This window comes from Dermacentor variabilis, chromosome 6, assembly GCF_050947875.1.
Source record: "Dermacentor variabilis isolate Ectoservices chromosome 6, ASM5094787v1, whole genome shotgun sequence".
NCBI lineage: Eukaryota > Metazoa > Arthropoda > Arachnida > Ixodida > Ixodidae > Dermacentor > Dermacentor variabilis.
In genome coordinates, this window is record NC_134573.1 from 116884003 (window position 1) to 116895071 (window position 11069).

The 11069-nt window shown below is 46.9% G+C and overlaps 1 protein-coding gene across 4 annotated transcripts in view; it reads right to left on the minus strand.

Moving 5' to 3' along the window:
* CNBP (CCHC-type zinc finger nucleic acid binding protein) overlaps nucleotides 1-10778 on the minus strand; it is a 50445-nt gene extending 39667 nt beyond the window's left edge. Inside the window, exons 1-2 of one of the 4 annotated variants that reach the window (XM_075695587.1) lie at nucleotides 10536-10695; nucleotides 4507-4756 (exon numbers count right to left, since the gene is read on the minus strand). In XM_075695587.1, coding sequence (XP_075551702.1) covers nucleotides 4507-4681 — 175 coding nt within the window. In that variant the 5' untranslated portion in view covers nucleotides 4682-4756; nucleotides 10536-10695. Of the gene's footprint in view, nucleotides 1-4506; nucleotides 4757-10215; nucleotides 10372-10535 lie in introns of those variants that run through there. The other 3 variants (XM_075695585.1, XM_075695586.1, XM_075695588.1) reach the window with 3 other exon arrangements.
* Nucleotides 10779-11069: the final 291 nt, after the last annotated feature.

Genomic DNA, 11069 nt, shown 5'->3' on the forward strand with positions numbered 1-11069 from the left:
TGTATTACTGTTTTGGCATGTAATGTAGCCCAAAAAAATTGCTTTTGGTGCTTGCAAGCAACAATAACATACACAAAATAGTCACCTTGTATACAAGTCTCCTGGAGGCAGCACCAGCCATGCTTTGGTTCACAACAGTCAAAGTTGCATTCACGAGATCCTTCAAATCGCTGATGTGTGAAATTCACTATACCAGGGTGTACACCAAGCTGACATTTCCAAATTCCCCGAGTTTTCCAGGTTTTCTTTGAGTGCCTTCGCAAAATTCCCTGAGTGATGCAGAACTGTGTTTTATGTCAAGAAGGGCTGAAACCATATCGCCCGACGCTGTCACTCTCTAGTAAACACATGAAAAAAATATTTTAAAAAAAATCCGACTTAATCCAATTTGAATACAAAGGAGAAGTGTTTATGCTATTGAAAAAAAGAGGGACTAGAAGGGAGGGGTTAGTAAAATGCACAGCAAATAATATGTCTTTGAAAAAAAAAAACTGCAAATCAAGTCATTTTCAAATATAAATAAAAAGGGGATGCATACAGAAGCAAATATTTTGGAATACAAGCTATTTCTATCAACTGATAGCAAGCTCAGTGGTACCAAACCCGAACTTTTTCACAATTGAGATTCTCTCTCAACAGCTCGTAAGTCAAGCTCAACTGTTCTGACATACTCTCAGCCTGCGCACGACACCTCAGTGTTGTTTCACTGCTTTAAACAGTTTACTTTGGTTTCGGTGAGGGACACCTGCATCTTGGCGTCAGTCAACACTTTGTTTTTTGAGCTCAGGCTCCTTTAAAGAAGTGGTCTCATACTTAATTCCCCATTCATTCCTCAATGCGCCGGTCCTTTCTGTTCTCGTCCTTCTTTCGCCACGCGTTCGCCCCGCGGACCATTTGAAGCATACTCTTGGTCAGTTTACAGTCAACGTCCAATTTTTTGGACCACCTACGGGCTGCGAAACTTGCGAAAAATCGGGCAGTCCAAAAAAATAAATACATGTCTTTTACTGCCCTTAAGGGCTCAAATCGACAAGGGCACGTCTGAAAAAGATCTGAATGCCTGCCAGTATACATATTAGGCACATCGGTGCTCCTACTGTGACAAGAGAGGGCGGGTGCAGGCGTATAAAACTGAGGAATACATACTGTGTCCCGCCCCTTCCTACACTTGTTAAGCTTCACAGCAATACTTTGCTCATGCTTCACCGCGTAACACAAATGTATTGAGGCAAAACTAGCTTTTGGGAACAAGCATTACGCAATGCGCCACGCTTTCCAAGCTTCGAAGCCAAAATTATTGCTGATAGCGAAGAAATGAAGAAACACAGAATCGAACAACAAGAAGCTTAACAGCGAACATTGAAGCAGCTAGGCCTAGCGTTGCCGCAGTGGTGGCTACGACTGCCAGCAGATTTGTGCGCGAGAGTGCCAGTTCGAGGCGGCGAGGTAATCAAAATGGCAGTGGTGGTGGCTTTGGTTAATGTCGTTTCAGCCTGCGGTCACAGCAAAACGTCCGGTAAATCGGACAGTGAAGAGTTCTTGCATCCGAAATTTCAGACATCTGATACATTGACTCTATGGGGTACGTGGCGGTGCCGCGAAGCTGTCCAAATTATCAAGAATCCGGAAAGTCGGTCGGTGACTGTACACTGGCAACTCCTCCAGCCGAGGACAAGGCGTCAAACACGATTCGTTACGATTCCTGCATGTTAGTCCAGCCAGCATTACTGCGACTTTCGACCCTTTCAATAATATTACAGCTAATTCTCCCTGATAGAGGCACTAATTCCCCGAGTTTTCCCTGAGTTCTTCCAGAGTACTCAAAATCCCTGAGAATTCCCGGTTTCCCCGGTTTGTAGACACCCTGTATATGCAAAGCAAGCCCATTTTTGCATTCTTCAGACTGCGTAACAAAGCACCACACAAGAGAAACTTCGATAGCGACACTATAGCGGCATCAGAATTTGTGAGAGAGACGCCGGACGCATCACAGTACAGTGGCTACAAGCGTTATGACAGCGATGCAACTAAAAACAAAAAAAATCAAGGAAGCAATAGGTTGGTTGTGTGCAGACGGTTGAGTGCTTGTTTTGTCGAGACGGCGCAAGCACCACCACGGGACCATGTGACGCCAATAGAGACGCACACACCTCATCACCTGACCTCACTGGAGGGCTCTGGCGTAAAGATAAAAGAATGTCACTGCTTTTAGTTTTAATCAGGTGGCTCAGTGGTAGCAGTATAATCTTGAGAAGTGGTGTTTAGCAAACATTTATAGTTTCGCATGGTGATGCTGCAATAGCAGTATCTTGTATATTCAGATACACTATATACGCTTTCGTGTATCGGCAATACAGTGCTGTTTGTGCCCTGGGATGTGCCTGACAAGAGGCCAGTGCTGTGGTGGGTCGACCGTGGAGGCAGCATTCATCCCCGCATGGTGCTCGCTTCGGGCACAAAAACGACTACGTGCACGGCTCGAGTTTCCTCGCGGCTGCACGGCGTCTACGACAGAAGCGGCTGCCGGCTCATGGACTGCTATTCGGACCCTCCCCGTGCCGGCAGCAACGCAGCCCCCCCCCCCCCCCCGCTCCTTTGTGCGGCACCCAGGGCAGCCCTTTCACCGACCAACCAAGGAGGGCTATGTTTTGACCCCGTGCCTTGCAGTTGGTTCCCTTTGTCCTATGCCGGGCCATAAAACTTGCCCGGCGCACCATTCCGACCGACCACCAGAACGACCTGACAACGCAGCGCGGTGCCCGGAGGCGCCGGCCACTGAAAGCGTCGTTGGGACCACGGAGGCTGCCCGGACCCCCTCTCTCTTGACCTTGTTCGTCCTTAGGGACTGTCTGGAAAATCTGAGGACTGAGGGGTGTTATTTAAGCAGCCTATAGCTGCTCTGTTGGTCTCTCCTGATAACCACGCCAACTTGTAAACATTGTATAAAGAATTCTTCGCCAAGAAAGCTCTCCTTGTCTCTGACTCTGCATGAAGTGGGGTCAAGACCTCCTGCCGGCCATGCATACCTCGGCACATTCAACAAAAGATACATGTCTTGCCAGGCACTGAAGCTTCCTTAACACAAAGTGGTCAACTTATTAATATGCTAGCAGCGAAAGAACTTTTCAGTTACATGAAAGGTTTTACTGCAGTTCTGTTAAGCTGACCTTCTCGTAAAATGAACTGATTTCCAAAATGCCTTCAAGCATGTCGAATGACAAACCATACAATGAAATTTTTAAAGCAAGCTACTTCCTGAATTATTGAACCTTGCCAGCCTGGCTGCTTGAAGAGCACTTTTTCAGCTCACGTGAAACTGAAGGTGAGCTGTAGCCCTTTTTATCATTCAGCTGCTCAGTTGATTTGACTTGCAAATAGCACTGCATGTACTGAAGAACATAGGATTTCATTTATACTACCTTTTCTGATTTTGTTTCGCTGTAGGCAATAACATAGTCATTATCTCAATATATATCTAAAGCCTTTATTTTTCAAACATTGATTCATAGTTGACGGTAAGCAAATTTGTCTCTCATCTTTCCTGTGTTTTGATTACCTTGTGAGGCAATAAGTGCCACACTGGGGACATACATTTAGCTATTGCGCTATTGGGCACATATATTTAAGCACTTCTGCTGATAGGATAACTTCACTGGCACGAAAATGAGCTCGATAAATCAAGGATTATACACACACTTCAACAAGCTTTACAAACTTATGACGTGCATGGCCACTTATTCAATGATCCACAAGGTGCTGCAAATAACATAGTACTGGAGATATGGGGAACTGGGGCCATAATGCCAATGAATCACTTTCGGGGATTTCAGTGTACACTGACTAGTGATTAAGCCAACAGAAGGTGGACATGACTAAAAAGATGGCACAGCTCCAATGAGCGTTATTTTCGAGTAGCATAGATTTCAACTGCATTGACAAGATCAGTCTTGATCCAGCAAGGCCTTCAATCATGGACCTCTTATCGTGAAACAGTAAAAGTATGCCCACGGGTGACTGAATGACAGCACATGCTCCAGTTAAAAGCATCTGCTCCAGTTACGATGCAAAGAGTAGCTTTAATGCTGAAGAGTGGTAGCAAGACTATATATGCTTAGGCTACAAAAACACTGACAGTTTTCAGGGAGCTGACACACCTAACCTTCACTTTAGCAGCAGCCTTTGAACATTAAAACTTCGTGAAAATTCAGGTGGGTACCACACCTTAAGTCTTAAGCAATCCAATGCACACCAGGAGACATTGAACTTAATTAGCAGATCCTTAACAGACAACTTTTCTGGGTAGGCAGCACACTAACTTGGAGAAGAAAAAGCAGGACTCAATGTAACACTACAGTTTTACCACAGCAGGTAAAACTGTCAGTTGTCTCACCCTCACCTAGACTGTCACCACTTAAAGTGCAAACCAACAGAGGCACATCCTATCGTGCTCGGCAAAATGAACAGCGTTCGGTACAAGTGAAGCAAACAGCTGACAGGCGTGCTCACCTCTAATCGGAGGCTTGTAGTCCATGCGGCCTCGGGAGGCGCCGCGGCCCCCGCCCCGTGGTCCCCCTCCTCCCATGCCACCTCGTCCCCCTCCCCCACTGCCACCATCCTGGAAGCACTCGCGGGCAAAGTGTCCCAGCTTGTGGCACTTGTAGCACTCCGTGGTGGCACTCATACTTCCCTGGCCTCCTCACCCTCAGCTCTCGACTCACTCCACCCGCCCCTCGGCGCCCACCTGCTGCGGCTCCTCCTGCATTGAGAGAGAAAACAGCATGCCGATTACTGATAAAGATCAGCCAGAGAGTCTCATACCGATTTACTGATTCACGAGTAGCAACATCCCAAAGCAATACTGGCTTTATGAGACACAGAAGTGGACGGTTCCGGAATACCATTTTACCTCCATTGGAATATGGCTGCTGCAGCCAGGTATCAAACCCACAAGCTCTTGCATGCTCACAAGCAGAACACCATGGCCAATGAACCTCTGCAGCAGGCGAGTTTCGTACTGATATCAGAGGAGAGAAACCTAGCAGTGCTCCTATCATTCTACCACAATAGGAATCGTGTGTGGTAGAACATGTCCAAGACGTGTTTAACAGCATAACAGGGGCTCAGAGCAAAATAAATGTTTAAAAAGATATGCCTTGAAAACAAATCTTTCATGATACTAGACTTCCATGGTGCTTTCCTTGCGTGTTTCAACTCTTAATCACACGTCAGCAATTCATTACAGCTATTGTACACGTTCATATTTGTCATAATCTCAACTAAGACAATTTTGCCGACTGCCAACCGCTGGAGACTAAGATAACAAACATGCAATGTTTGGCTCAAGAAAAAAAAAAGGTAAGGAAAACAAGCGTGAATAGGAGGCCAGGCTTAGTTAAGAGGTAGTTTTGCAGCTTTTTCTCACTACCCCCTTTTGCTCAAGAAAAAATAAACCTTGATTCATTGAATTCACATAACCACCAGTGCTCCGAGCTGTTCACTCCACAGCACGAAAGAGCAACAACAGGCATTTGTGGCATGTAGTTAGCTAACAATGTGTGAAAAGGTTATCTTATAGATTTTCCTATATAGCCAGTAACTAAATGGTACACACACCGGTGGTCACTGCCCGGAATAAAATGGATGAAGTGATTTCCAGTGATGCTATGCTGAAAATTTGTTCCACATAGTTGAAACTTAAGTCCCTCCCATTTTTCTTTTTTTTCATTTTCAATGAATACTCAGTCATCACTGTTTGCATATCCTGTTGCCATGGCCACAAAATTTGGGCCAACATACAATGTAACATTGCCCAAAGTTCACTCGGCACTAAACATGTTACTATTACAATACTCCCACATCCGAGTCATTTACGTTTTCTAACCAAACAAATTTCTGAACTCCATTGGCCACCTCCGAGCGCAACAGAAAAACCTAGCTTACGTGGATGCCCACCAGATTTCTAAGAAAGATCATCGTGCGGCAGGCTATTGTGTCTTGCTGGACAGCACTTTGCCCTTTACAGGTGCATCAATCACCCTGAGCTCGTGGCACGACAGCAACAGCTGCAAGGCAGTATTCAGGCCTTGGGCGACAAGGTTTGCTGCCTTTGCACTGCTTAAAATTTCATTCCTCCAGCCTGCCAACAAGAGCTTGCTTCTCATAACTTTTTGTACACTTGCACAACTCTTCAAAATATCTGGTCACAACTGCCTTTCCACACAAAGTGGGCTGCTTCAATTGATCAGCAAAATTACAAGGAAAAACGAAATCTGGTTAGTAAAACTTGCTGTTGGGCTAGTTGGCACATAACTGGTGTGAAATAAGACGTGCCACGACCACAGAGGGATGCAGAGAAAGAAAAGGGCATCACTCGCAACTAATCTTTCACAGAGAAGCAGCTTAATATATAGCCGTTCCAAACACGCGCAAACCACATCATTTCAAACATTCCATCAAATTACATGAGATAAGGGAATTCCCAGAAACTTTCTAATCTAGTGAAGCATGAGAAAATTTGTATTCGCCTCCACACAGAACCAGATACTGACACACATCTCTTTTCTTTTTAATGTAGTATGCTTCCATAATCTCACATGCCAGGGCATCTGTACTCTCACCAAGAAAGCAAACACCAGAAAACCTCAGCTCACACATGCACAAATCACAATGGACAAGCAAATGTGCTGAAAGCTTGTTTTATATTGAAAGTTTGTGTTCTCTAGCTCTGTCATTTGGGCACCAGCCTGTTTGGTCTGTGTAAATGCTACTGCTGCTAAGCAGGATTTCGTATACCACGCCAACCGAGCGGGCGGCCTAGAGTGCCTCTCCCGCACAGGGAGGGCCTCGGCACTTTGGAAATACATGGGGGCACAGGCTAGTCAACTTGCGCGGCGCCAAGAAAACCATAGGTACCTTTTACCTGTTAGCCATGCTCTCAAGGTTCTGCGAAACATTATGAACATAAGGCACAACCATTGACCTTTTGTCTATCCACTGCCCGTTTTTCCTCGTTCACTTTTTGAAGGAGGGTTTCAGAAAGTGCGACGATGACAGAGCTAGAATAGCCAGCTGAATGCAGCCACTTGACCTGATCATCGAAACTTTCCTGCATCTTGCAAGGACAAGATTTCACCAGTGCCCCCTCCAGTCACATGGAAGCAATGGCCTTCTTAACAAGTTTGGAATGGGCCGCGCCAGAGGGTAAAAGCTCCTTGCGTCAGCGTGGGCAGTAAGCCCAACATATGTGCTGCTCCGAGAATGTCAGGCTTGGGCCTAAAATCTGCAACTTGCCATTAGTGGGAAGCTCATGCGTAAAAGAAAGCCCTTTGGTACGTTTTCTAGATAGTGCTAAAATTTTATCCACAAAAGGACTAGTTGTTAAGATCACTGAAAAGTCAAGATACCTAAAGGTCTTCATTTTTGCACTGTCAAGTACCTGAGCCAATTCTATGTCAAAGGCAGCTAAAAACGTGTTGCACAGAAATGACACGACACACAAGCCAATGCGGATCCCTTTTTGCCAAATATCAAGGTGATTATCGTAAGAGACAAACGTTGAGCGTGGATAAAATTTTAGTAAGGTCAAAGTTATCAAGAGAAATGCCTACAGCCCTCTCAGAGGCGAGAACCCCATTCTGTTCAATGCAGCTTCTTGCAATTAAAAACAGCTCTGCGTGTGGTACAGAATAAATCTTTGACGCCAACAGGAAAGGCACTGCCACCACTGTGAAAGTTCTGCAAGAACTGCGTGAGTACATAAATCAAAAGTTTTACATCATGCAAATCCAATCAATGTCTGTTTACATGTACTGCTTGGCTTTAAGGATGTTTTATTTACAGTTTTGTGTTGTGGACATTTGGATGCACCAGCAATATTACTGAGATTATTTAGATTACACCTGTTAAAATTAATTTCTGATCAAACATTATCACAGTCCTTTCAACCATTTTAATGGGAGGCTACCATAATAGGGAAGTCTAACATGAACTTCTCACGAGGAGTCTAAGGGGCTCACAACAATTTTGCAGACTTGGAGTATATTTAACATGCTATTACTACCTATAAATGCATGAATAATATTCTATATATTATGCATATGTGCTTTTTTTGGCAGTGGTATGTTCTGAAGCATGCACAATAAAAAGTAATATGATGTCCCCTTCCCCATCTTATGCACACACTGTGGTATACTGCACATAATTATCAGCTGGTCCAGCAGTCCATACGCAGCACGGCTCCCACGTGATTGATCTGTGTTTGTGTGGTTATAGTGTTTGTATGTAGCTGAAAAGCGGTTTGTGCTGACAAAAGAGGCAAATGATTGAGACACCACAGAAGTTATGCACATCCTGCTTAAAGCATTTTTTTGCTCCTCTTTCGCATATGGACATTGCCACATAAGGGCTGGTATTTTGTAAAAATTCTATTATACCTATTTTTCTATTCCACACTTTGCCAGTGGTCTGGGTGGCCCTACGTTTGCAGTATCGCCAGGATATTCAAGTTGCGAGTGTTAGATAAGAAAGAAACATAACTGAGTGACAGGAATCACTACATTAAACCTGCCCAGTGGAAAAGTGAAAACACATGCGATAGTTACTAGCTTTGCAGCCACTTTCTGGAAAATCCTGTGGTCTACAAGGCAACCAGATGCCAAGTGCATAAAGCAATTAATTCCACTGCTTGCAGTGCTTCGTGACAGAGCTCACCTTAATGAGTTGTGTGACAATTGCATTTTCTTCACTCTTGACATTAAAATACTATAAACACGTTGGTGCACGATTCGCGAGATGTCATATGAATGAATTGACTACCAAAACTGGTTGCGGAAACATGACAGACATGCAGAAAAAAAAAATAATAATGGAAATGTAGCGTGTGACCTGAACGCCCAGGTATTTAACGAGCTACTTATACAATCTCAGTAGCAACGACCGCCGCCGACACCGTTTTCATTACAACCAGGGCGATTAAGCAATCCACAACCAGCTGCGGGAGTCAGAGACAATGTTGCAGCGCAAACTGCGATGTAAACGAGATTCTGGGTAGCTCGATCGATGCACATACGGTCACTTCAGTATAGTCGCAATGAAGCTACCCCGCTTAACGAGGTCGGGACGCCACAAGAAACACTTTCAAGAGCTTACGTGCCGACGAACGGCACGATTGGCTAGGCACAAAACAAACGCTCCACAAAACCGCGGGAACGCGCGAGTCGTCGCTCCGCTATTTCGTCACCCTCGCGTTTCCGCCTTCGACCGATCAGGTGGACGCTCGAAGCGTTTTATTTCTCGCGTTCTCGTGCCGACTCCCCAAACGAAACACGCCGGCGGAGGAGCTCGAAGCCGCGCCAGGACGGCCATTGCTCGGATATTTACACGCCGGTTCGTCGCTGCCTCGACCACGAAATCCCGCCGCGCTTCCGCGATGGCGAGTGCACGCGTTCGCAATGGAAGGGCGGAAAGGGAGGGAAGGCGACCTTCGAATCACCGCAAGAGAGTGCGGGCAAACGCGCCCCTACGACGCGCTGAAGTGACGCGGTCCCCCTCCGTAACCGTTTATAAAGGGGTCCGTCCCATCTTGTTGTTTTGGAATGCGCGAGGTGGCGACAGAGTTCAAGGTCAGCCCCCTCGAACTGGGTCATCATCGTTGCTGCAGGAAAGAGGTGCTCTCCCGCGTCCTCCCGCCTTCGCACGATCAGCTGAACCACCGAAGCTCTCTCTCTCTCTTTCCTGGGAGCCCGGCCAAAGCAACCGCGGACGCACACGAACGCATGACCCGAACCCCCAGAGCGACAATCCCGACTCGCTGTAGCAACACACTGCGCCTTCAAGCTTTCTCACACCGACGCTCCTCTCTTCCGCGTCGTAGTAGAGAGAAGCGAAATGAAAGATCAAGAAAAGAAAAAAAAAGCGAAATAAAGGTGAGGAGGGAGCAGCCGCGAATACGAAGACGGAGAGTGGAGCAAGACCGGGAAGTGTTATTTCCCCGCTCGGAGAACGGCGCGGCGACCAGCGTTTCGGATTAAAAAGCGAGATTCTACACAACCGCGCGCCCCGAAGCAGCTTATCGAAGGGGAAAGATAATACACTAAAAACAAACACAACGGAGCAACAGCTGAGAGCGCCACGGGTTCGCTCGAAAGAGAAACACCTATCGCTCCCGGAAAGACAGCTACTGCTAACCTTCGCAACGAAACACAACATTAGGCTTACTTTTATTTGTTTCCTCCCCTAGCAGCGCTGACAGCCACGGTGTTGGAGCGATTACGAAAGCAGCGTCCCGGCGGGAATCGGTGAGCAGCCTCCGGTAACCGCTTCAAACCAGCTGTGATTCGACCTGGCCGCCAGTTAGACGGATAGGCTTAAAGGGCCTTTTTTTTCTCTCTCTCTTCTTCCTTCCTCACCTCGCGCCACGGAGTCGTCGGGGTGAACGCGGCCCCTTGATCGCCCAGGCTCAACTGGCTCCCAGCCACCGAGAGCGGTGCGCGCACAGGTCGTGCGGGGCTTGAAAATGTCTACCCACGGGTGCTTACCTGGTTTGCCGGCCTGATGTTCGTCAGTTGAGCGCCGTGTTTGTTTTACAATATGGAATAAAATGTAACTACGGAAGGAACCGCGCGTCACACGTGGGATTTGCACACGGCCCGCCACTTTAATGTGGAGGCGGAGTACGCAAGCACGTTTGCGCACAGCCGATGCGCAGCGGCCACCGCGACTCTGGCGAATGCTCGGGGAACTACGAGAAATGTACCGCTTTTGAAAGCTTCCCGTTGCATTTTCCGGTGCAAAATGCGTGTCAGCGAAGCGGCTCCAGATCGCGCGTAAAGCGACGTCAAATAAACCGCTCGCGGCTTACCAAACCGCGATTGCATACGTTTGCGCTTCTCCTCGCCTCCGCTGGAGAGAGCCACATGATAAGACGCAGCCACGTGACCGCGCCTAGCCAACGGCAGTGAGTCTTTTTGGCGCGCATGCATTCATCTGTAGTCTGCTGTTGGAGGAAGCTTGCTTGCGTGCTGTTGACGCGGTATTCTTCACCGATTCAAAAATGTGACCTAGGCCGCTAT